Here is a 26,483-nt window from a genome sequence, read left to right on the forward strand (position 1 = left end):
TGTCTGTGCTGTTGGTGGGTTCTGGTCAATGGCAGCTAACAGAATGGCATGCACGTCACCTGTCCACTTTCCATAAGATAGTGTCAAACTGTTGACGCACACATGTCCATACCGACTGCAGAGCTACACATTATACCAACACTGTGGACGAAGCTGTTCTGTCCGTTACGGCCAAGTGAACAAGATGGCAGTCATCTCATATTGTGGTCAAGTGTGTTGCCCAGTACGCTGTACTGCGTATGGCCTTCTTCTCTCCACTGATTCCACATGTACCTCACTGACGAATCAGTGTGCCCTGTATGAGCTGCCATGTCACAGAGTGACACACTTTCCACTCAGAGACCAATCATTTTGCCCCACTCACATGCCAATATTCCATCCTATGATCTTGATGTCTCACTGATGAAGCAGTATGCCCTGTACAAGCTGCAATGTTATGGAATGACAAGGTTGCCTCCTGGAGACAAATCATTCTGCTTCATTCAAACACACATGCTAACATGCCATGTTGTGATATCAGTGTGGCATAGTGGCACTTGGTCACACTTCTCCACTTTGTACGATGGGTCCGCACCTACTGAGCATTGCATCCAGTCACACAAAAGAGGGTGCTGTTGGGCCTACGTGTATGTCACTGCTCAGCCATTTAAATCACTTATTATGGTTCCGTTATTCTACACATCCTTACTCCCTTAGTGCACTAGATGTAACCTGTCTTCACAGATTATGGATGAGAGGGAATACCTTTTACTGTCTCTCCACAACTGTTCCTCTTTTATTGTAAAAAGAACTGTAATTCTATGTCAATATCCACTGATTATTTCCAAATGTGTGCATTCACCTTATGTGAACCTTTAAACAATGGAAAATACAGGATGGAATAATAACAGTATGTATTAAGGTTATTAAGGTATGTTGTTACTCATTGTGTAAAGAGGTACTGAGAGACAAAGAGGCACATTTAACAGTAGACTGCTGGATATTACTAAGGTATCAGACAAAGTCCTTTGTGAGATGTAGAAAACACACACACACACACACACACACACACACACACACACACAAGCGCGCGCGCACACACAGAGAGAGAGAGAGAGAGAGAGAGAGAGAGAGAGAGAGACTGTTATCTCCAGGTGCTAAGGCTTTTGTTATCACTTAGAAACCAGCAAAGATATTCTTTGGTCCATCCATTACCCATGTGCCTGCCTACATATCCTGCACACTTTTCATTTAATTTTTGTTACACGCATAAGTACATTTTCCTTATTTCTTTGTTTGCATTCCGGTTCCTCAAGTAATTTCCAATAAGCATCGTGCCATCAGTCACTGAGAGACTCTCAGTCTTTGAATGGTTTTCACATTAAAAGTCCATGTGTCATTATTGTAAGCCAAAACTGTCAATAGTGACTGTTTGTTAACTTTATATTTCAAACTCACTGGAGTCTTCATTTTGAAAACTCTATTTAGTTTATCAAAAGCTATCTAGGTCATTTTTTCTCTTCAGTATACTTCTTTTATTCCCTATCCAGTCATTGTCTTCTAATGCCCTAAATATAATAACTCATCATCGTCAGTTTATGAGGTAATTACTGTTTAGTGTATTGATTATATACTATTTTAGAATTATTGCAGTTGATCTTAGTACTAATTCCAAACTTGTTCCAGTTGTTGAAACTGAGTTGCATTAGAAGCAAACAGCACAATGTCATCAGCAAAGCAACACATTATTTCTTCTTTGTTCCTTCAGTTTTAAGTATCTGAAAACTTCCTCTAGGGCTGCTGATAATAGTTCTGGTATAATGAAAACACCTTGCCTAACTCATCTTGCAAGGCTGCATTTCCTGTTATCCTGATGACACTATAAAATACAGGAGAAAATGAAAAATGAGTCTTACTAGATCAGAGGGACAGAATGGATTTGTTTTGAATAAAAATGTTACAAAATAAATACAACCACAGTAAAACAAGGGAATTATATTTGGAAGTGTGATACTAAAAGTGGTAGTTTTGCAATGGCCAAAGTTGTGTAGATATAAGACAGAATGGCAATAGCAAGAGAAGCATTTATGAAAAAGAGAAATTTGTTGCCATCAAATCTAAATTTAAATGTTTTAAATTTTTACTAATGGTGTTTGTTTGAAGTGTAGCCATGTACAGGACTGAAATGTGTGTGTTAAGCACTTCAAATGAGAAGAAAACAGAAGTTTCGGAAACATGTTGCTGCAGATGAATGCTGAAGATTAGTTGGGTAAATCAGATGACTAAGGAAGTAACTGGGAAGAAAACAGCACTACAGTTCAACTTGACTAAAAGAAGAGTTGATAGTACACATTTTGAGGTATCCAGGAATAGTTAAGTTGGTAATGGAAGGAAATGTGGAGTAAAATTGTACAATAAGACCAAGAATTGGCTACAGTAAGCAGGTTTAAATGTATTCAGATCACAGAAGCTATACAAAAAAAAGAGCCTTGCACATGATACACTAGCATGGAGAGCGACATCAAACTGGTCTTCGGACTGAAGACCATGCCAGGACAAAGTAAATTAGTCTCATATTTTTACCTTTTTGTACATCATCTGGACTTCACTATGCATTGTGTTTGAAGGTGATATGTTCTTGTCATACTCTGACCCATGAAAATATCCAACCGATTACTTATGGTAGTATCAACAATTTAAAGAACCTCAAGCACAGTGTTACTTGGAACTTTTTGCAAACATGAGACATCCACAGAGGTATTAATTTCCCTGGGTGAAAGAAAATAAAAGTAAGGTAGAAATGTAAGACAACTACTCACCTTAGCTGACTGATGTGTGGTGAATAGGAACAGGCAACAGAAAATAGTATTTACACTAGCTTTCGAGTTCTTGCCCTTTCTCTAGCAAAAGTAAACACATGCACACGTACAATCACGCAGATGCCCAAACACATACAAAGTGTATGTATTATTCTATCCAGGAATTTCCATTGTTCTTAAGGTAGCAATGTTGTGTACAAGCTCTTCATAAATTACATTGTGCACTACTGATACGATAAGAAACACATTTGACTCGTAAGTAGAGTAGAAAATATACTGCTACAGTGTTCAACACTGTTTCTATAAGTTACTTTATACTATTTACAAAATTATCTTCTATTCATAATTCCTTTTTTATATTATAATTTATGTACTATAGGGAGAAAAGAAGAGGAAAGAGAGTTTCCACATTCTGTATGTTTTGTAAAGGAGAGATACAAGGTTGTGGGGACTTGCCCCACTTTACTTACAGCAAGAGATGTATACAGCATGCTCTTTGGAAACAGTGCAAGCAAATGTAAGCCTTTATTTCAGTGCAAAGACCAGTCTGTGCCATCTCAGAGTTTCATCCATGACAATACAGGGTGATTCAAAAAGAATACCACAACTTTAGGAATTTAAAACTCTGCAATGACAAAAGGCAGAGCTAAGCACTATCTGTCGGCGAATTAAGGGAGCTATAAAGTTTCATTTAGTTGTACATTTGTTCGCTTGAGGCGCTGTTGACTAGGCGTCAGCGTCAGTTGATGCTAAGATGGCAACCGATCAACAGAAAGCTTTTTGTGTTATTGAGTACGGCAGAAGTGAATCGACGACAGTTGTTCAGCGTGCATTTCGAACGAAGTATGGTGTTAAACCTCCTGATAGGTGGTGTATTAAACGTTGGTATAAACAGTTTACAGAGAATGGGTGTTTGTGCAAAGGGAAAAGTTCTGGACGGCCGAGAACGAGTGATGAAAATGTAGCACACAGCCAGCAAGCATTTGTTCCCAGCCCAGGAAATCGACTCGCAGAGCTAGCAGAGAGCTGCAAATTCCACAATCAACTGTATGGAGAGTCCTACGAGAAAGGTTAGTTGTGAAACCTTATCGCCTGAAATTGGTTCAAGCACTGTCTGCAGCTGATAAGATTAAAAGAATCGATTTCTGTGATTTTATCCTTGCTCAAATGGAAACAGATGAATCTTTCGTTTCAAAGATTGTGTTTAGTGATGAAGCAACTTTCCACACTAACGGGAAAGTCAACCGTCACAATGTCTGTATTCGGGGCACTGAGAATCCGCGGGAAACAACTCAATATGAACGTGACTCGCCTAAGGTGAACGTTTTCTGTGCCATTTCAGCCAATAAAGTTTTTGGTCCCTTTTTCTTCGAAGGTGCTACTGTAACTGGACTACAGTATCTGGAGATGTTAGAGAATTGGCTGTTCCCTCAGCTCGAACAAGAAGCACAACAATTCATATTTCAGCAGGATGGAGTGCCACCACATTGGCACTTATCTGTCAGTAACTACCTGAACGTAAACTACCCGAGGCGATGGATCGGCCGCCAGGCAGCCCGTGACAGAGCACTTCATCACTGGCCTCCAAGAAGCCCTGATCTTACCCCTGCGATTTTTTCTTATGGGGGTATGTTAAGGATATGGTGTTTCGGCCACCTCTCCCACCCACCATTGATGATTTGAAACGAGAAATAACAGCAGCTATCCAAACTGTTAGCCTGATATGCTACAGAGAGTGTGGAACGAGTTGGAGTATCGGGTTGATATTGCTCGAGTGTCTGGAGGGGGCCATATTGAACATCTCTGAACTTGTTTTTGAGTGAAAAAAAAAACCTTTTTAAATACTCTTTGTAATGATGTATAACAGAAGGTTATATTATGTTTCTTTCATTAAATACACATTTTTAAAGTTGTGGTATTCTTTTTGAATCACCCTGTATAATAGAGACCACATAAGGTGAACTGGTAGCATACTCGCCATGCACTCTACAGATCACATCATAACTTCGACCAGTCCTGGGCTTGCTTATATGCTGGATTCTGGTGTGGTCTCACCAGAGGCCACTCCTGATCACCAGCACCCTCTGAATAGCACCACAGTGATCAACAGTAATGTTGTGACAGCTATTCAGTTTCCATAGTGATGGCAGGATGCACCAATACATCCCCTTCCCTCACTGTAGTGACAGCTGAGTATAATAATATAGATGGCATGCAGTCCAGTGGATCCATCACCAAGAAAGACAGGGAACCAATATCCATAGGCATCACTGCAGAAGGCTAAGTCAGAACCAGGCACCTAGGAAGTTGAACAAGTAGCCTTGGGAATGGGAGGGTCACCAGCAGTGGAGAAACCAGCAACCACTGATCAGAACTGTGGAAGCAAAGTAAATATTGGCAGCACTTTTGAGATCTATGGATGGAAGCCATGGTAAACATAATGGGACCTGTGGCAGATGGTGATTGTCCCACAGATCCACATTGGGTGGCATCTGATCTCACAGCCCGTGCTGGAATGCCCACCTGGGAAGGAGAAGCCTAGGTGATAACATACACCAGCAGCAGGAGCAGCATGTCCATGTGGTTTTGGGCAGCCATGAAGCCTTTCTGCTAGGTCCTGACCTTCAGTTGCTACAAAACCACAGAGGGTGTGAGGTGTGATATTTGACATCACTTCTTTACAGATGGTGGCTGAGACAGAGTCTTGCATTTATGGAAGTCCACTTGTCGAAGATTTCAACAACCCTGTATATGTCAATATGTGGTTGCATGAAAGAACACTTGTGCAAGTTTCATGGAAGTCCTTTCTCTGCCAGCATCTGGAATGAGAGATCAAGGTTGTGGAAGTGATTGTTTTGAGTTTCACCTGAGACCAAAGGGCCATTAAGGTATGCAGTACAGTTGGGAATATTTTGTAATATGTGATCCCTAAAATGCTGAAATATGGCAGTGGTTGAGGAGATTGCAAAGGGTAACTGATTATAATGATAAAGGTATGGCATATTTAACACTGAATAAGCCTGTGGTGCTGCATACAATAGAGTTTCAAAATATGTGTCTTGGTGTGAGGTCAATTTTACTGAATCAAGTGCAAGTTCATTTGGGCGTGGTAGTGGTAAGTTTCCACTTCCACCTGTGCATTGACCTTTACTTTGAATCACCCCAAATTTTCAAGATACCATTAGATTTGCATAATGTTATCAGGGGAGTGTGGTGCACTGTTTCACAAACTGTAAACCCAAAATCATGGAAACAGTCAAGGGACCCAAGAGTAACCTCACACAGTGTTTGCCAATTAAGGCATCCATATACATTTACTGGCATTCTGAGTAATCTGCACTTTCATAGATTTATCACTCACTTGGTATAGTTCTATGGTTAGGGACATATCTGTGTTGGAACTGTTACAACATATTTCTTGCAAGAGTCCTTTTTCCTGAACCTGTGGCATCTTGCCCACTAATGGGGACACAGTATGTACACGTAGCAAAGGAAACAATGTTTACGGCTAGTTAAGGTACTGCTGCTAAAATTGTCATCCACTGCAACAGGTGTTGTTTTTTATGGGGTCATCTAAGCCATGAAGCAGGTGTGAGCCCCACCAGAGGTGACATGACATCCTGCCTGGCGATGCCTGAGAGTTGACTGCCCCAACATCTTCTTCCATTATAAACAAACTCTGAGCTGTGTGGGCAGTCTTATAAGCTTGAACTATTTACATTATTGATTTCCTCAATATGTGCTTCCTCACTTCCAGGTTTGGGGTAAAATGAACTATAGTGTTCTTGATTAGAGAGTCTAATTCTGCCTGCACAAACATTTAAAACTGCAGTTCATACTTAATCCATGTAAGTTGGCAGCCTAGTCTGCATGAGACTGATTGGGGGCCTTTTTCAGATGACAAAATTCTAATCTGGGTGCAATAACATGCCTTTTATCAAAAAAGATCTTAAAATTTTTATCAAAAATGGTCTTATAATAAATAAAATATTCCAGTCAACTCAAGTTGAATCTGTTATTGGCTCTGTATTAATTGATACAGTTCAGGTTTCCTGACAACAACATAGGAATTTGCCAAGCCAAGAAATATAACTGTAGTTGTGTGTGTAAGTGTCCCTCTCTTCATCTTGTTCAGTGAATGGTGGAAAGCCTGTAAAGTGCAATAGATGTTCCTATTGTACTCACTAACTCTGCACTGCCTGTAATCAATCTGTTGTTAGCTCCTGATATCCTTGTGTGATGTTTGTCACTAGGTGAATTCCTCCATGATTGAAACACCCACTCTCTCACCTAATTTAAAAAATGTTCATGATTTGATATGCACGTGTTACAGATACCATGTCGACACCACTTTTTACGGATGAGATATACATCAGCTTGTGGGGATACCCCCAGTTTATTTATAAGATATATAAACAGTATGTTCCATGGAAACAGCACATATTCCGAAGCACAGTTCAATCCAACTCTGCCCCGAAGTTCTGCCTACGACGGTAGAATCCATGATATTAACTACTATGATGAACCAGGGGCATATTCGCCATATGCTCCCCAGATTGCATCACAGCTGACTGAGACCAGCCCTCAGCTGGCTTATATGCCACACCGTTGCGTGGTCCCATCAGAGGCTGCTTCTGCTGACCAGAGTCCACTACGTAGTTGCACAATAGCAGCCGAGAGTAATGTGGCACCAGCTGTTCGGTTTCCACAGTGGTATTAGATGATGCCACTACAATATGGCATACCTACCAGCCTAATATTATCTCACCACTAGGACACTTTTTATTGAATGAAGAGTGGTACATCTAAACACTACTCAGTAAATATAATTTTCCAAGCCTATATATGACACATTGTCACCTGATTGATGTTGATTTTGATATGACATCAAAGACAAAATAAAATTAGTTTAGTTATATTATTTCACTGAAGCCATCAATCAAAGTTACTCTGAGCCAAGTCCTGTTCACATTTTAAGCAAATTAAAATTTGTGAATGTAATGTCTTAAATTTACAGGGAAAAGCCTCGAATTAATTCTGGAACTGTTGATCTTCAAAAGTTGAGGGAACTACCAGAAGGAAGTCTGGGAAGAATCTACACTGACTTCCTTGACAAGAATGTGAGTACAATGTATTATAAAAGATAACACTGAGTGTGTAATATATAAGTCTGTATGAAAATTCCTGCTATACTTGGACCTGAACCTGGATTTCCGACTTTACACAAGTAGGTGTCTTAACCATATGCTATTTGAGCTTGCTTTTGACCGGACATGAACTTTGTTGATTCTAATGTTTCCACCCACGATTCAAACCACTGCAACAGAGTGTCTTGCATGGGGTAGGTGGGAGTAACATCAGAAATGAATTTGTTGGAGCACTATGGCTTACTCTTACATAGGAATGTAACCAACTTAATTTGATTCACTGAAATGAAATGAATGGATTAATATAGCTAAAGCCATTGAAATGGTAGTAGTGAAAACCAATTAGACTGAACCTACAATGTAGTAAATATGTTTTGACTAATAAAAATTTGCTACCTTTATGTCAACCATTATGCTACCTGATCAGTTTGTCAGCACTTACTCAAACTTTCATTACCACTTATGCTTCCACTTATAATCTTTGAAAAGTATAGCCAGAGGGTCTCCCAAGGGGCATGTGGAAATAGCACTGAATGGGTAGGATAGAAAACCATGGCCTACCTTGCCACAGGGAGTTATGTCAATTGATTTTGACTCACTGAAATTAAATTAGTGGATTGATCGGGATGAAATCAATGAAGATACAATTACATTAAGTGATAGATGATGGTGAAAAGATGACGAGGACAAAACACCATCCAGCCTCTGAGAGGATAAAATTTCCAACCTGGCCAAGAATCAAACCCAGGCTAAAAAAAATGAACTGGAAACATCATTTGGATGTTTCAGTAGTTAATTTTCCGACTCATATGTAGCAAGATAGCAGGACCCTGATTGAAGACATATCTATAGGCAGTGCTCAGGCTGAAACAATTGATGGGTATCCTGTGTTAATGGATTATCTGAACATGTTACACAATTAGTGAAAACAGACAATATAGCAACTTACAGCCTGGAGCAAGGTTCATGCAAAGCAATGAGGCTTATTATTGAGAACAGGATACACTGTTTAAAGAGTAAGTTAAATGAGATGGTATAGGAGAGGTATATATAAAAAAAGAGACGCTAATGTTAGATTCAATTCACTCCATAATGAATATGTGGCAGTATTTGCAAGTAGCTTTCTTAAAAAGTTATCCAGAAAGTCCATTAAAAAATCAAGTTATCCATGGATAATTAAATGAATCGGAACCTCTTGTAAGAGGAAGATTGAAATTTATATAAAAACCAGAATAAATCAAGATACCACAAAAAATAGGTTTTTATTGTAAGAAAAGTCATTAAAATGTTCATTAGTAAGCATATCCTGACAATAAATAATGCAAACAGTAAGATTAAAAGTATATGGTACAATTTTGTAGGCAAGTTCTGGTAGAATGTAAATACTTTGAAGTAAATGACACCACTCACCAAAAAGCAGAAACATTGAGGAAAGAAAATTTGCTAGCTTTTGGTATAATTCTTTTTTGAGCTAGAGTACACACACACACACACACACACACACACACACACACCAGCCCCTGGCAGCTGAACACAGGAGGGAAGTCTGTCTGATGCACAGGCTAGGCAAGTGATGCACAGTTATTGGAGCCAGTGAGGAGCAGTGCATCCTGAATGTGAGATGGGAAAATGAATTGGGAGGGGGGGACAGGAATTTGGAGGAGGTGACAGGACAGAGTAACATGAAGATTTTGGATGGAGGGTGCAGAGACTGTGGGTTACCGCTGACTGAAGTGAAGATGATTATGGACTCAAAGGATAAGTCCCATTTGAGTAGTTCAGAGAAGGTGGTGGTGGATGGAGGGATCCAGATGGCCCGGAATCCATGCTCTCATGCTATTTCCTTAACTTTTGGCAGCACCAGTCCCTTCCAGGGCAGCAACACTGAACCAGTCAGTGGCACCCCCATCAAAACCACGTGAGGTGGTACAATGGTTAGCCACATGGACTCACATTTGAGGGGACGACAATTTGAATCCACACCTGGTGATCCAGACTTGGGTTTTCTGTGCTTTCCCTAAATCACTCCATTTGGATGGTACCTTTCAAAGGATATGGCCAATTTCCTACCCCATCCTTGATACAATCTGAGCTTGTGCTCCATCTCTATTGACCTCAGTGCCGATGTGATGTTAGACCATAATCTTCCTCCTTCCTTTTTTTGCCATCGGCACCAGGCCCACAGGTACCAGTATGCCACCAGCACCAGCCTCATTAGCTCTGCCAGCCTCCTCGGCTCTGTCCCAGCCTCCTATCATTCTACTGACCTTCGCTCTCTGGGTCACCTCTCCAAGCCTCCTCCAGCCGTTGGCTCAGGGTCATTTTGTGTTGTGTAAGGCTGCAGCTGTTTCTCATCTGGACATCCTACTCAGGCCATTAACAGGACTTTCTTGGTCCTCCAGTTGTACACTCTTACAAATTTTTATGTAAAACTTGGCGACACAGTGTTATGCCACTATTAGGTGCCAGATTGACATTAATAGACAACACCACAGGTTTGCTACTACCAGTACTCATCTGAGCCAGACCTGTTTGTTGTGGGCACATCAGAGCTGCCTGTCTTTGGCTGTCACTCCCTGGGTTCAAACTTAAGCCACTAAGAGCACCCATCCCAGGATCTGCTGACCTACCCTGGGGCACCTCTTCCCTTCCAATGCCACTTCACCTCCAAGATGGCTCCACCATCTCTTTGTCACATATGGAGATATGCTGTACCACATGCTACCACCTGTGACACAGCAACCAACCATACAGTCATGTAACATAGACTGCTGGTGCTCTGGCCCACTAACGACACTTCCTCTGGAGATCAAAGGAAAACAATCCACAACAACAGCCATATGCCAGGTTGTTTTCAACTGAACCTCCAGCAGGTGCCACTGTATCATGTGATGCCAGCCTTGCCGCCAGAGGCATAAGCATCACAGCATCATGGCACTGCAAGTCAACATGCCCCAGGAGCACTCTGGTATCCCTCCTCAGGGTGGATATTTAGGTTGTTCCTGGCTGCTCTGCAGCCAGTGCACACTCCAGACTAATGCCGGCAGCGAGTAGCAGCCCATCAATTGGAGTTCCTACTCAGGTCATGTGCTCATTCCTAATTTATGGCAGATAAACTCAGCAGTCTATCAGCTGGAGTCCACTCTTGAGCTACTGCCTTGCTGGACCTATACTCAGTTGTCCTCAAGCTCCCACCTCACTGGAGTTCATCTTCACTGTACTGGAGTTCATCTTCACTGTCCTCGAGCCCACTACCATGTTGGACTCTATCTTCAATCCGTCCTCAAGTGGTCTACTACTCCCCACCAACTACAGCTTTATGGACTTTTTTTTGTCAAAACATTCCAGTGCAACATATCTATTTTACTTTTGGCTTTAACCAAGTAGTGTGTAGTGATGTCTAAAGAAAATCTGTTGTTGTATGCTATGTATCAGACTTAGTAAAAGTACAGTTGTTCATTTCTACCTGGGCACATCAATTGCAGAGTGTTGTTTCCCTCATTCATGAATGCTGCACCTCCTTTCACAGTTTGGTCATTTATTTATGTGCCTTTTTGAACGCACCATCATTAAACAGATGACTTTTGAAAATTTCAAACATAAATGAACAGTAAACTTATTGTACTTTATAGGAAGTTGCTTAGTTTTTTTTAATATATTGAACACAACATCACTAATAATAGTAAACCTACTCATAACAAACAGGTTTATACAACTAACTGATATCATACATTTAAAAAACTAATTTAACAATAAGTTGCTTAGCTTTTTTTTTTAAATATATTGAACATAACATCACTAATAATAGTAAATCTACTCATAACGAAAAGGTTTGTACAACTAAGTGATATCACACATTTAAAAAACTAATTTTGTACTGAGATAAAAGAATTTACATCTCCTGTAAGAATGAATGAGCAGTCCTGCTGTTTAAAATTTGGATAGTAAATACTATCCTTTTCTTGCCAGAAAGAATTTTATTTTCATTCTGAATAATTTTGCATCATATGTTCTTATAATAACTGAGAGCTTGTTAAACCATATCAGATAATTCATTTGTCAACCAGAATCTGTTATTTTTAATTTAGTTCTATGTCTGAAGTAACTGCCCTTTCTTCTAGTGTTATAGTTAGGGATAAACGGAACCTGCCTGCTCCCCTTTGATTTTGTAGAAAAAAGTTATCAGTTTACATAAATGCAAAGAATATATTGTGGAAGTGATACTGATGAATGACTTAAATACACATATGGGAAATGAAAAACAAGAAAAGGAAGAGATCATTGGTCCATAGGGATATGGGGAAAGAAGAATGAGGAAGGAGAAAAATTGGCCTTGTTTTGTGATAGAAATGGCTTGAGTGTGGGCAACATGTGCTTCAGGGGGAAAAAGTGCCCCAAAGATGACAAGGTATGCTTGAGGAGAGAGAAAGACAAAGACAGTCACTGACTACTTTCTGATGGAAAGGTGAAATCATAGACAGTTAATTGATGTAACTGTCTTCTGAGGAGAAGGTTTTGATGGGGACTATCAAGAAATAGTAGCAAAAATGAGGATGGGGTAAAATGGAAGGAATAAAGGCATAAAAAATAAAAGTGTGGAAACTAAAAGACAGGAAGGTATAAGAAAATTCAAGGAATTATTTAAGCTTAAAATCCCAAGCACTTTATGTAGAAGAGGAATGAGGTAAGTTCAACGAGGCATTTGTAAGCTCAGAAGAGAACACCTGTGGCAGAATGTCTGAAAGAACAAAAGATAAGGTGACACCATGGTGGAATTAAGCAGCTGAAGGAAAAAAGTAAAAGAAAAGAAGAAATCATGGCAAGAATGGAACACAGACAAAAAGGAAGAAAATAAAAGGAAATACCAGAAAGCAAAAGGAAATGCAAGAAAGTTGTAGCAGAAGCAAAGAGGAAAACTTGGGAGGAATTCGTATGAGAGTTGGAAAAAGGATATTAATGGGGGCAAAAGGATACTGTATGGAAGTACAAAGAAAAAGAAATAAAAGTAGGTGGGGAGACCTGGATATGGAAGCAGAGAAAGATAATACAATTTTAGAAGTGAGACTAACAGTTAGAAGAATGATAACAGAAAAATCAGCTGAGATAGGTGGTAAGTGTGAATACAATAAAGGCAACTGGACCTATTGAACTACAATGGTTGTATACCATATATTGCTAAGATGTACATGGACTCGGAAAAGTGTGCCTGAAAAATGGGGAACTGTTATAATGATTCCAGTTTTCAAGATGGGAGACAGAAAATTATGAGATAGCTATTGATGGATCACACTCATGTCACACGTATCAAAAATGATGTAGAGGATATTGGGAAGAAAATTGAGGGAAAAACTGGAAGGTCAGTTAAAAGAATATAGCTTTTGATTGTAGGTGGTAGGTCATCAGTGGACTCAGTCTTCAGTGTGAGACAGTTGATAGAAAGGCATTGGGAGTAAGGGAAAGACCTGGTGATGACATTTGTTTACTTAGTGAAAGCATATTATAGTGTTCCTAGAGAAAAGGCATGGGAACCCTCAGAGAGAAAGGGAGTTGGATAGCGAACAGCTGAAATTCTTCAAGCAGTGTATGACAGAAGCTTCAGCTGTCCAGGCCCAAGTTGGAAGAAATGATTTATAGAAGATTTTTTTCAGGATTGAGACACAGAAGTGTGGTGTCACAGTTGTTATTTATAATGCTAATGGGGCAATCAAAGTATACAGAAAAGGGAAATGTTGTTGTTGTTGTTGTGGTCTTCAGTCCTGAGACTGGTTTGATGCAGCTCTCCATGCTACTCTATCCTGTGCAAGCTTCTTTATCTCCCAGTACTTACTGCAACCTACATCCTTCTGAATCTGCTTAGTGTATTCATCTCTTGGTCTCCCTCTACGATTTTTACCCTCCACGCTGCCCTCCAATGCTAAATTTGTGATCCCTTGATGCCTCAAAACATGTCCTACCAACCGATCCCTTCTTCTAGTCAAGTTGTGCCACAAACTTCTCTTCTCGCCAATCCTATTCAATACCTCCTCATTAGTTACGTGATCTACCCACCTTATCTTCAGCATTCTTCTGTAGCACCACATTTCGAAAGCTTCTATTCTCTTCTTGTCCAAACTAGTTATCGTCCATGTTTCACTTCCATACATGGCTACACTCCATACAAATACTTTCAGAAACGACTTCCTGACACTTAAATCTATACTCGATGTTAACAAATTTCTCTTCTTCAGAAACGATTTCCTTGCCATTGCCAGTCTACATTTTATATCCTCTCTACTTCGACCATCATCAGTTATTTTACTACCTAAATAGCAAAACTCCTTTACTACTTTACGTGTCTCATTTCCTAATCTAATTCCCTCAGGATCACCCGATTTAATTTGACTACATTCCATTATCCTCATTTTGCTTTTGTTGATGCTCATCTTATATCCACCTTTCAAGACACTGTCCATTCCGTTCAACTGCTCTTCCAAGTCCTTTGCGGTCTCTGACAGAATTACAATGTCATCGGCGAACCTCAAAGTTTTTACTTCTTCTCCATGAATTTTAATACCTACTCCGAATTTTTCTTTTGTTTCCTTTACTGCTTGCTCAATATACAGATTGAATAACATCGGGGAGAGGCTACAACCCTGTCTCACTCCTTTCCCAACCACTGCTTCCCTTTCATGCCCCTCTACTCTTATAACTGCCATCTGGTTTCTGTACAAATTGTAAATAGCCTTTCGCTCCCTGTATTTTACCCCTGCCACCTTCCAGTTAACATTGTCAAAAGCTTTCTCTAAGTCTACAAATGCTAGAAACGTAGGTTTGCCTTTTCTTAATCTTTCTTCTAAGATAAGTCGTAAGGTTAGTATTGCCCCACGTGTTCCAACATTTCTACAGAATCCAAACTGATCTTCCCCGAGGTCCGCTTCTACCAGTTTTTCCATTCGTCTGTAAAGAATTCGCGTTAGTATTTTGCAGCTGTGACTTATTAAACTGATAGTTCGGTAATTTTCACATCTGTCAACACCTGCTTTCTTTGGGATTGGAATTATTATATTCTTCTTGAAGTCTGAGGGTATTTCGCCTGTCTCATACATCTTGCTCACCAGATGGTAGAGTTTTGTCATGACTGGCTCTCCCAAGGCCATCAGTAGTTCTAATGGAATAACAAATTAATATTTAAAGATAGGTTATTGAAATTGTGGACAATTTTAAATATATGGGAAGAGTGATAATACATGATGTGAGGATGGAGACATAAATTAGCAAAAGGGTACAATAGAGCTATATATTTTATCAGTGTGTGTGTGTGTGTGTGTGTGTGTGTGTGTGTGTGGAGGGTGGGGGTAAAGGGTGATTACTTTGGGGAAGGGAGCTGCCAATGAAGTATAAGGTAGTGCTGTACAAGACGTCTTATTAACATATGCATCGGAGACATAGAAAATGACAACAGAGGAGAGTAGAATCCAAGGCAGTGAAATGGAATACCCAAGAAGGATGTTAGGAAAAACAAGGAGAGACAGAGTGAGAAATGAAAATATTAGAACAGAAACTGGAGTAAAGAGATTGAATGCAGAACTGAGGAGAGTTGGTTGAAATGGCTTTTACATGTACACAGAATGGAAGAACACCAAACAATTTTTGTAACCATATACAGTGAGCGCACACAATCAAACAGCACATCCCTCCATGAATGACCTAAAAAGGCCACCTCATGTCAGCACAAATGGTGCAGCAAGTGCTGTTCCATGTGCAAAACAGCCGTATAAAAGTCAGTGCACCAGGCCATCAGCCACTTTAATGTTTATGTGACTATTGAATACTTCACTATTAGATTGGACACTGATAACCTTGGCGTTGAGCATTCATAACACACACACACACACACACACACACACACACACACACACACACACACACAAGATTGGATGATGTATTTTTCATCTGAGTTTTGAAGTACTGACCAATCGCTCCACTCACCATTGTGCTGAGAATGAAATGGAGGGGCCACAACATATTAATTGCCACTCTTTGTCACTTTGTTCAAAAATCTTCAATATCCTGAGACACAAACTACAGGCTGGTGTCTGTCACAGCCATATAAAGTAATCCTTCGAAGGAAAAAAAATTTGTGAGGGCCACAACTGTAGCAACCAGGGATGTGGATGGACAATGAACCACATGGGAAATTTTGAGAAAGCAACAACTACAACGGTTTTGAACATTGGCCAGTCTTTTGAGGTATTTAGAGAAGCGGGAAATGAAGTAGAAGCTTGGTGTGAAGTAGTTGCCATTGCTTCTCCTCCTCAGCTGCAGCTTGTTAGCTTACAGGGGAAGATGATGTCATGACTGTGCAGTTGTAGTCTTCACGATGCGTGGTGCTCTGCTGTGCTAAACAGCAGCACAATAGCGGCTACTAGCTTCTCTCCCATTGTGTTATTATTGTTTTGTTCAACATGAGCGGGAATGTGTGCAACTCTCAGCCACCTGCATCAAATACAGAATGAACATGAGTGTGAACCGTATTTCCCAAGTGATGGTAGCCCAAAACAAAATTTATACTTAAGCACGTGTTTTGGACAAGATGCTAAAAAAAAGCAAGTAAACAAAACTGCAGCAGTGACTTTGTTAAATTCTCGAAGCTATGTGGATGCTGGATCTCTGGCATGTCTCTCATCACTTGGTGAGTTACAGGAAACAACAAAACCCATATTGGGAAAGTTTTCTACTCACGTAGTGCATAAAACAGTTGTTCGGCCTTTGATCTTTCCAGTGGTGGATGATGCCAACACTGAAAGTTATTTGCGTTAGATGCATTCAAAATTTTTGGATTTTCTATTACTGATGAACTGCATTTGGTATTGGATATTCCATACCAACAATTGGACATGCTGTGCTCAGAATTTTCCCACTGTTTTCAGAAGGTTTAGGTTATGCTACTGATTTCAAGGCTCAAATCGTAATGAAACTGATGGCCTGCACAATTTTTTCACACCTGCACAATCCCAATAATTTTATGGGAACAAGTTAAATCAGAAGTCAATCGAGTCACATCCTTGGGTATTGTCATGCCTGTCTCCTCTAGTGAATGATCTACCCCACTGGAAGTGTTCGCAAAACCTAAAAGCAACCTTCGGCTCTGTGGTTAGTTTACAAAGTCTGTAAATTCACAGTCTATTATTGATACACATCCCTTGCCCCATGAGGATTAACTCTCAGCACAACTTTCCAGGGACCAATATTTTTCCAAAACAGACTTTCAGGAGCCTTTTTGCAATTGCTTCTGGATCATATTCCAAATGTATCCTCATAATGAAACCCCCTTTGGCTTATACCAATAGCAAAGCCTGCCAGTCAACATAGCTAGCCCCTACTGTTTTATACCAATTTTTGGAGCAACTCACAGTCCCGGTGCCAGGGTGCAAGAAGAACCTTCATGCCTTGCTCATAGTGCTGTAGGTCACCAGGTTAAAATGTAACTTGGACGAATCATAATTTTTTCAGCCATCTATCATCTGTCTTGATTTTGAAGTCTCAATTGCTGGTGTCAAGCCTTTACAACTGCATGTCAAAGCCATCGTGGCTTTATCAATCCTACCAATGTCAAAGATTGCATACTACCATAAATTCCTTCCTGATGTGACAATAGTGGCTCAGCCCCCTCATGCTCTCTTATATATAGGTGTTCCTTTTCACTGGTTTCGGCCTGCAAACGTACTTTTACCTTTCTGAAGTCAAAATTACACTTGGCACCTTGCTTAGTTACTTTACAACCAGGCCAACATCTTGTTTTGGCCACAGATGCCTCCCAGTATGGCCTTGGGGTCATTCTGACACACGAACTTGCGGATGGATCCGAATGACCTATTGCATATGCTTCCAGAACCCTGAATCAAGGGCAGCAGTACTACTCATAGATAGAAAAAGAAGCCCTTGCTATTGAGTATGCTCTAAAACAGTTTCATGTGTCCTAAATTTGATTACTGATCATAAACCTCTAGTTTCTCTTTTCCGTCCTTCAGGATCTCTTCCGGACAAAACAGGCCATCACCTGCAACACTGGCTCTGTTATTGTTGCACTGTAACTACAAGATTCACTTTTGGCCCACAGCACAACACACTAATGTGGATACTCTTTCTCAGTCGCTGACTGCCCGCGATCCAGCATTTAATTGGGATGAACTGTTGCATTTCCATTACCAGTTCTCAGATTTCTGTGGCTGTCACAGCTGAACATGCCTTACATCAGGTTGTTCAGTTTGTCCACCACAGCTGTATGGATAAACCACAGGCTGAGTGTCAGATCCCTTGCATAATTACAATGCTCTCTGCCGCTGCCCCTCAGTTCTTGGTGATGTCTACTGAAGAGTCAGCCCCCAGGGTTGTAATTCCATCCGCATTGTGGTGGGACATCATGCGTCTTCTCCCTTTGGACCATTGGGGTGTTTCTCATAGAAAACTGCTGGCCTGTCGACATGTGTTTTCGCCAAGTATGGAAAATGAGATCACACATGTTGTGTCAGCCTGCCCACAGTGCGCCACCCATCAAGCAGCAACACAGGCCTCTCTCTTCCTCCGTAGCACAACCCCCCCCCCCCCCCTCCCCCACCTGGGCGCTAGTGGGAGCATATTCCTGCCGATTTTGCGGTTCCCTTCCTTAACTCCTTTTGGCTTGTTGTAGTTGTTGCTTTCTCAAAATTTCCCATGTGGTTCATTGTCCATCCACATCCCTGGTTGCTACAGTCGTGGCCCTCACAAAAATTTTTTTCCTTCGAAGGATTACTTTATATGGCTGTGACAGACACCAGCCTGTAGTTTGTGTCTCAGGATATTGAAGATTTTTGAACAAAGTGACAAAGAGTGGCAATTAGTATGTTGTGGCCCCTCCATTTCATTCTCAGCACAATGGTGAGTGGAGCGATTGGTCAGTACTTCAGAACTCAGATGAAAAATACATCATCCAATTTTCTCCAAAGGAAGCCCTCAATGGATTCTTAACCTGAAATTGGTTCATTCTAGTTGGTGTTCATAGCCCAGTGCAGCTGCTTCACAGCCACCAGCCCGGTACACTGCTTCATCTGCTCCAGCCAATGCCCAGCTACTCACCAGCACTTGCCTCGCAGCGTTCCATCCGGGCTCCACCATCTGGGCCTGCGGATTTGTCCAGCGCCCTAAGTGGATACCAGCATCATCTATTGCTTCTGAGCCGCCACCTATGTGTCATGCAACTCCAGTGGTTTGGTGTCAAGACACTACAACCAGCTCTGCTCATGCATGACCAACCACACACTGAAGACCCTGCTGACGCATCCACTGCATGGATTGGCCGCATGGTCCACGCACCTTTCAGCTCTTGGACTGACTTCATTCTGGATGCCGCCACCCCAGGCGGTGTAGTTAGTGCCAGGACACCTCCATCCCCATGGCTCCTGTCACTGCCAAAGCTTTTGTCTTCTCTGCTGCCACTGTCACCAAGTGCCTGCCTGAATGTTGACATGTGTACAGTGCTTCCATTGCTGCTGTTCCTGTATGGTTTCTTGCAGGGGAGTGGGCACTGCACCTGTCCACACCCGTGCCATTTGATACAGTATTCTCCTGAGGTGGCATGACACTTGCTCCAGCAATTGTCCACTTCCAATGAAAGTATGGACATCTCCACGGTGAACAGTTTGCCCCAAGGGGAAAGGAATGTTGTAACCCTTACAGTGAACACATATAATTAAAAATCACATGCCTCCATGGCCAGCCTAAAGAGGTTACCTCACACTGTCACAGACAGTGCAGCAAGTGCTACACCATGTGCAAAACAGCCATATATAAGCCTCCGCACCAGGCCCTCAGCCACTCTGATGTTTATGTCACTATTGAATACTTCACTGTTGGACTGTGCCTTGATGTACTCCCTGATTTCTTGTGTTTGTACTATCATGTCAATCAGTATCTAAATATTTTCCTGTATGTGGAAGTGAATGAAAAGTTGGTTGTTGGGAATTCTGATACTGTACTTGTGCAGCAATACAATACAAATCCTGGAGGCCAAGTTTGAGGGAAAGTGAAAGACCTAGAGCAACACGAATTGACTGATTCAAGACCAGTTTAAGAAGAAAGAATCTGGAAAAAAAAAGTTGTAGAAGGAGACTGGTGAGAAGACTAGGGAAAATGGATAAGTATCATAAATGTCCCAACTTGGCCTGACAATGGTTAAAGGGAAGATGAAGATGACAACAAGGAGCCCTGATGAAGAAAATATCATTTTTAATCTGTCACACCAGCAAAGAAATTGATTCCAGCTCATTATAGTCTCTCCGAGCAAAAGACTGGGTGTTAACTGCACAGCTTCCTATGTGTGAATTTGAGAACTGAGTCGTATCATTAATGTGCAGTATTATTAGTGGAGTCTTCAGTCCAAATACTGGTTTAATCAGCTCTACTCTAGTCAGTGCTGTGCAGATCTCTTCATCATTGCATAACTACTGAAGCCAACATGCATTTTAATCTGCATTCTGCAGACAAACATTAATGTATGCTAGAAAGAGAAAATGACCAAGAATTGTGCCTTGGAGAACACCCTGTATTATTGTTTGCGATTTATTACATAGATGAACAGTAGCTGTATGGATGAATTCTTGACGTTATATATGCCTTCAGCTTCTTAAACAGCATTTCATGGTTAAATGTGTCAAGTGCTTCTGACAAGTTTGTTTGTGTGGCCATCCTCCGCAGCAAGCATATAAATACGTTTTGTAAATAAAATTGCCTTTTCCTGCTACTACTTTATTTATTTAGTCTAAAAGTATGCACATTGTCTTCATACCTTGGTATGGGAGACTGTATACATGATGGAGAAACTCAGTAAATGTCGTAGTTTACTGCAGTCTTTTCTGAAGCCATATTGTGTTTTTATCAATAATCTGTTTCACGTGAAGGCATTTAAATAGTCATTCTTCCCACATTCCATACATGAATGGAACAGGAAGAAGCCCCAATATATGATTAAACTGGAAATACCCACAGCCACGAGCTTCACAGTAGTTTCCAGAGTCTGGATGTAAATGCAAACCAAGATTCATACTGAAACAGATGCCATAATGAGGGACACTATTCATGGCGAATGTGTGTACTCATGTTGAAGATGTGATGGTTGATAATGATAGCCACCTAAATGACGTCATCAAAAAAACACACATATATTGTAGTATCTCACCACTCCAGCTACAAAAAGACAAGTCTCAGAAAATGATGACTACATTAATTGTATGGCTCAAAGGTCGGCAGTGCAAGCCTAGAGGTTGCAGCAAACACATCATTAGCTTTCTGCCAAAAGTTGTACCAGACATGTATAGTGTTTGTGCTTCTGGTGTCAGACATCCAGTATTGTAATTGTATGGCTGATAGACATGTATGGTGTTCGTGCTTCTGGTGTCAGACATCCAGTATTGAAGTTGCATGGCTGAGATATGACATATGCCAAACTGACACTGTATGTTGTAAATTCCTGGTGTGCATAAGCCTAATTTGTCTATTGCACTTACGAGTAGATTACTTGTCTTGTTCAGTGAGCATGATACAAACCTGACTTAAGTGTGCTGATTTTTGAAGAGGTCACTCCTACCTAGAGTAGATACGCCACTGCCTTAGGCTTTTGCTGCTCCTCTTCTTCTTTTCCTGTGGTGATTTCATATTGCAGTGTTCTCTCAACCTGGGAAGCAGAGTAGGCATTCTTGTAAAAGATGTCCCATAAACATTTTAATTCATAAGCAAGGCTCTCATTGTGTGATAACCTATGCATTCTTCTGCACTGTGTGAGGTCAGCTCTTTACTTGGAAGAATGAGTCAGCTTGTGTAGAATTCCATTATACACTGCGACCAAGTGTACCATTGATGACATCTAAGAAGGGGATCCTGCAATGGGACACACATTTGCCTTTACGAGTCACAACTCAATTCTGATTGGACAGACAGACTGCTGTGGCCAATGCATGTCCTAATATTTCAATTTCAGTGTGGCTCACTGAAATCAGTAGAGGTTAGTCCTACAACATTACTTTTATGCGTAAGTCATAACACAAAATTGATCCTGAAGCCTGTTTACTAGTATAGCTATTAGCAAAATAAAACAAGACATTACCAATAAAGAAATAATTAAAAGGACAGGTGATGTTAACCAGTAGTGCAAGCAGCAAGCAGAGCATTCACAGAAATTACCAAGTGTGGGATAAGTGCATGAAGCAGGGCATTAATTCAGAAAGAGCTAGTAGCAAGTTCGAGAGCACTAAATCTCACTAACATTCACAGAGAAATCTAACGTTCACTATCAAAAATGTTATTGTGATTAATGATGAACAAATTCATCTCACAACTGAAAACATACCAGCAGTAAAAATCACTTAAGATCACAGCTGTTTGTGAATAATTAAATAATATGTGGCCACAAAGTAATCAACCACTGAAAGCCACTTGAAAATCCTAAGTCCTGACTGAATTCAAAGTCCCAGAATACTTTCAGATGTTCAACTTGTGACCATCAAAATATTCTAAGCCCTAATAATATTCTCTGAAAGCCCCTTCACTTGATTTCCTAGTGTATTCCTAAGTTTTTGGATGATTGGGTCTAATTTTCTTCTAGTTTTTTTCTGAGAACTTTTCTTTACCATTGGCGTAAATTTTATTTTGATCTCCACAACATAGTGGTTTGACCCTGAGTCTCCACCCCTTAAAACTATGAAATTGTAGATTTCACGATGGTGGAATTTATCCATGCACACATGGTACAGTTGCAATTCACCCTTTCGGAAATCGGGGTGTTTCCAGGTTTTTAATTTGTGAGATTTCCTTTTAAAACATGTTCATTTTGAGACCAGGTTATAGTTTCTACAAGTTTCAATTAACCTTTGACCATTTTTGTTGGTCCATGTACGTGCTGGCCATTTTCCAATGATATCTCTGTATCTTCTTTCTTGCCCCAGTTGAGAGTCGTCAAGGAGAATTTTTATGTTTGATGGAGGAATGTTGATTAAGACTTGATCCAGGAGATCCCAAAATTTCTGTGTTTCTTCTTTGTCCTTCAGATTATTATTTTTCTGATTGGTGAGAGCATGTGCATTGATAGTTGTGTATGTCTTATTTGCAGATTTCAAAGTTAGAGTTGCAAGTCTGAATTCTATGATAGAGTCAATAATTTTGAGATCTATGAGAAATTCATTGCTAAATTGTGGACAGTTTTTCATGACTCTTTTTCCAGGAATTCCTTTATAAAGTCAGTATCCCTGTGATTCCATAGGGTCTTGATCACTGTTTCGGATTTCTTGAAGAGCCATAATTACAATTTTGTGTTTCTTCACGATATCAGTGACAATTTTTAATTTTCCAGCTTGGCACAAGGAGTTACCATTATGTGTCGAGAAGAATGAGATTTGTTTTGGTTTAATCCTTTGATATTTTTCGGTTTGTACTGACTGTTGAGTTTCTAGATGCTCCGATCTATCATTATCTTCTGAATGACAGCCCACCGAATCCGAATGCTGCCTTTCCTGCAATTTATGGTTGCTGTTGTTGTTGTGGTCTTCAGTCCTGAGACTGGTTTGATGCAGCTCTCCATGCTACTCTATCCTGTGCAAGCTTCTTCATCTCCCAGTACTTACTGCAACCTACATCCTCCTGAATCTGCTTAGTGTATTCACCTCTTGGTCTCCCTCTACGATTTTTACCCTCCACGCTGCCCTCCAATGCTAAATTTGTGATCCTTTGATGCCTCAGAATGCGTCCTGCCAACTGGTCCCTTCTTCTGGTCAAGTTGTGCCACAAACTCCTCTTCTCCCCTATTCTATTCAATACCTCCTCATTCGTAACGTGATCTACCCATCTAATCTTCAGCATTCTTCTGTAGCACCACATTTTGAAAGCTTCTATTCTCTTCTTGTCCAAACTATTTATTGTCCATGTTTCACTTCCATACATGGCTACACTCCATACAAATACTTTCAGAAACGACTTCCTGACACTTAAATCTATACTCGATGTTAACAAATTCCTCTTCTTCAGAAACGCTTTCCTTGCTATTGCCAGTCTACATTTTATATCCTCTCTACTTTGACCATAATCAGTTATTTTGCTCCCCAAATAGCAAAACTCCTTTACTACTTTAAGTGTCTCATTTCCTAATCTAATTCCCTCAGCATCACCCGATTTAATTCAACTACATTCCATTATTCTCGTTTTGCTTTTGTTGATGATTATCAAGATCCTGTCCATTCCGTTCAGCTGCTCTTCCAGGTTCTTTGCTGTCTCTGACAGAATTACAATGTCACCGGCGAACCTCAAAGTTTTTATTTCTTCTCCATGGATTTTAATACCTACTCCAACTTTTGCTTTTGTTTCCTTTACTGCTTGCTCAATATACAGATTGAATAGCATCGGGGAGAGGCTACAACCCTGTCTCACTCCCTTCCCAACCACTGCTTCTCTTTCATGCCCCTCGACTCTTATAACTGCCATCTGGTTTCTGTACAAATTGCAAATAGCCTTTCGATCCCTGTATTTTACCCCTGCCACCTTTAGAATTTGAAAGAGAGTATTCCAGTCAACATTGTCAAAAGCTTTCTCTAAGACCACAAATGCTAGAAACTTAGGTTTGCCTTTCCTTAATCTTTCTTCTAAGATAAGTCGTAAGGTCAGTATTGCCTCACGTATTCCAACATTTCTACGGAATCCAAACTGATCTTCGCCGAGGTCGGCTTCTATTAGTTTTTCCATTCGTCTGTAAAGAATTTGCGTTAGTATTTTGCAGCTGTGACTTATTAAACTGATAGTTCGGTAATTTTCACATCTGTTAACACCTGCTTTCTTTGGGATTGGAATTATTAAATTCTTCTTGAAGTCTGAGGGTATTTCACCTGTCTTACACATCTTGCTCACCAGATAGTAGAGTTTTGGCTCTCCCAAGGCCGTCAGTAGTTCTAATGGAATGTTGTCTACTCCCGGGGCCTTGTTTCGGTCAGGTCTTTCAGTGCTCTGTCAAACTCTTCACGCAGTATTGTATCTCCCATTTCATCTTCATCTACATCCTCTTCCATTTCCATAATATTGTCCTCAAGTACATCGCCCTTGTATAGACCCTCTATATACTCCTTCCACCTTTCTGCTTTCCCTTCTTCGCTGAGAACTGTGTTTCCATCAGAGGTCTTGATAATCATACAAGTGGTTCTCTGTTCTCCAAACGTCTCTTTAATTTTCCTGTCGGCAGTATCTATCTTACCCCTTGTGAGATAAGCCTCTACATCCTTACATTTGTTCTCTAGCCATCCCTGCTTAGCAGTTTAGCACTTCTTGTCGATCTCATTTTTGAGACGTTTGTATTCCTTTTTGCCTGCTTCATTTACTGCATTTTTATATTTTCTCATTTCATCAATTAATTTCAATATTTCTTCTGTTACCCTAGGATTTCTTCTAGCCCTCATCTTTTTACCTACTTGATCGTCTGCTGCCTTCACTACTTCATCCCTCAGAGCTACCCCATTCTTCTTCTACTGTATTTCTTTCCCCCATTCTTCTCAATTGTTCCCTTATGCTCTCCCTGAAACTTTCTACAACCTCTGGTTTAGTCAGTTTATCAAGGTCCCATCTTCTTAATTTCCCACCTTTTTGCAGTTTCTACAGTTCATAAGCAATATATTGTTGTCAGAGTCCACATCTGCCTCTGTCTTACAATTTAAATCCCTGGCTCCTAAATCTCTGTCTTAACATTATATAATCTATCTGATACCTTTCAGTATCTCCAGCGTTCTTCCATGTATGCAACCTTCTTTCATGATTCTTGAACCAAGTGTTAGCTATGATTCATTTATGCTCTGTGCAAAATTCTACCAGACGGCTTCCTCTTTCATTTCTTACCCCCAATCCATATTCACCTACTATGTTTCCTTCTCTCCCTTTTCCTACTCTCGAATTCCAGTCCCCCATGACTATTAAATTTTCATCTCCCTTCACTACCTGAATAATTTCTTTTATCTCATCATACATTTAATCAATTTCTTCATCATCTGCAGAGCTAGTTGGCATATAAACTTGTACTACTGTAGTAGGCATGGGCTTCGTGTCTATCTTGGCCACAATAATGCGTTCACTATGATGTTTGTAGTAGCTTACCCATACTCCTATTTTTTTTATATTCATTGTTAAACCTACTCCTGCATTACCCCTATTTGACTTTTGTATTTATAACCCTGTATTCACCTAATCAAAAGTCTTGTTCCTCCTGCCACCGAACTTCACTAATTCCCACTATATCTAACTTTAACCTATCCATTTCCCTTTTTAAATTTTCTAACCTACCTGCCCGATTAGGGGATCTGACATTCCACACTCCGATCCGTAGAATGCCAGTTTTCTTTCTCCTGATAACGACGTCCTCTTGAGTAGTCCCCGCCCGGAGATCTGAATGGGGGAGTATTTTACCTCCGGAATATTTTACCCAAGAGGATGCCATCATCATTTAACCACACAGTAAAGCTGCATGCCCTCAGGAAAAACCGAGCGAGGTGGCGCAGTGGTT

At 40.5% G+C, this 26,483-nt stretch overlaps 1 protein-coding gene across 1 annotated transcript in view; it reads left to right on the forward strand.

Moving 5' to 3' along the window:
• LOC126484360 (ubiquinone biosynthesis protein COQ4 homolog, mitochondrial) overlaps window positions 1–26,483 on the forward strand; it is a 110,894-nt gene that overhangs the window by 51,284 nt on the left and 33,127 nt on the right. The window contains exon 3 of the mRNA XM_050107833.1: window positions 7,816–7,918. Within this exon, the coding sequence (XP_049963790.1) occupies window positions 7,816–7,918 (103 nt within the window). The remainder of the gene's footprint in view (window positions 1–7,815; window positions 7,919–26,483) is intronic.

Source organism: Schistocerca serialis, chromosome 1, assembly GCF_023864345.2.
Source record: "Schistocerca serialis cubense isolate TAMUIC-IGC-003099 chromosome 1, iqSchSeri2.2, whole genome shotgun sequence".
Lineage (NCBI taxonomy): Eukaryota > Metazoa > Arthropoda > Insecta > Orthoptera > Acrididae > Schistocerca > Schistocerca serialis.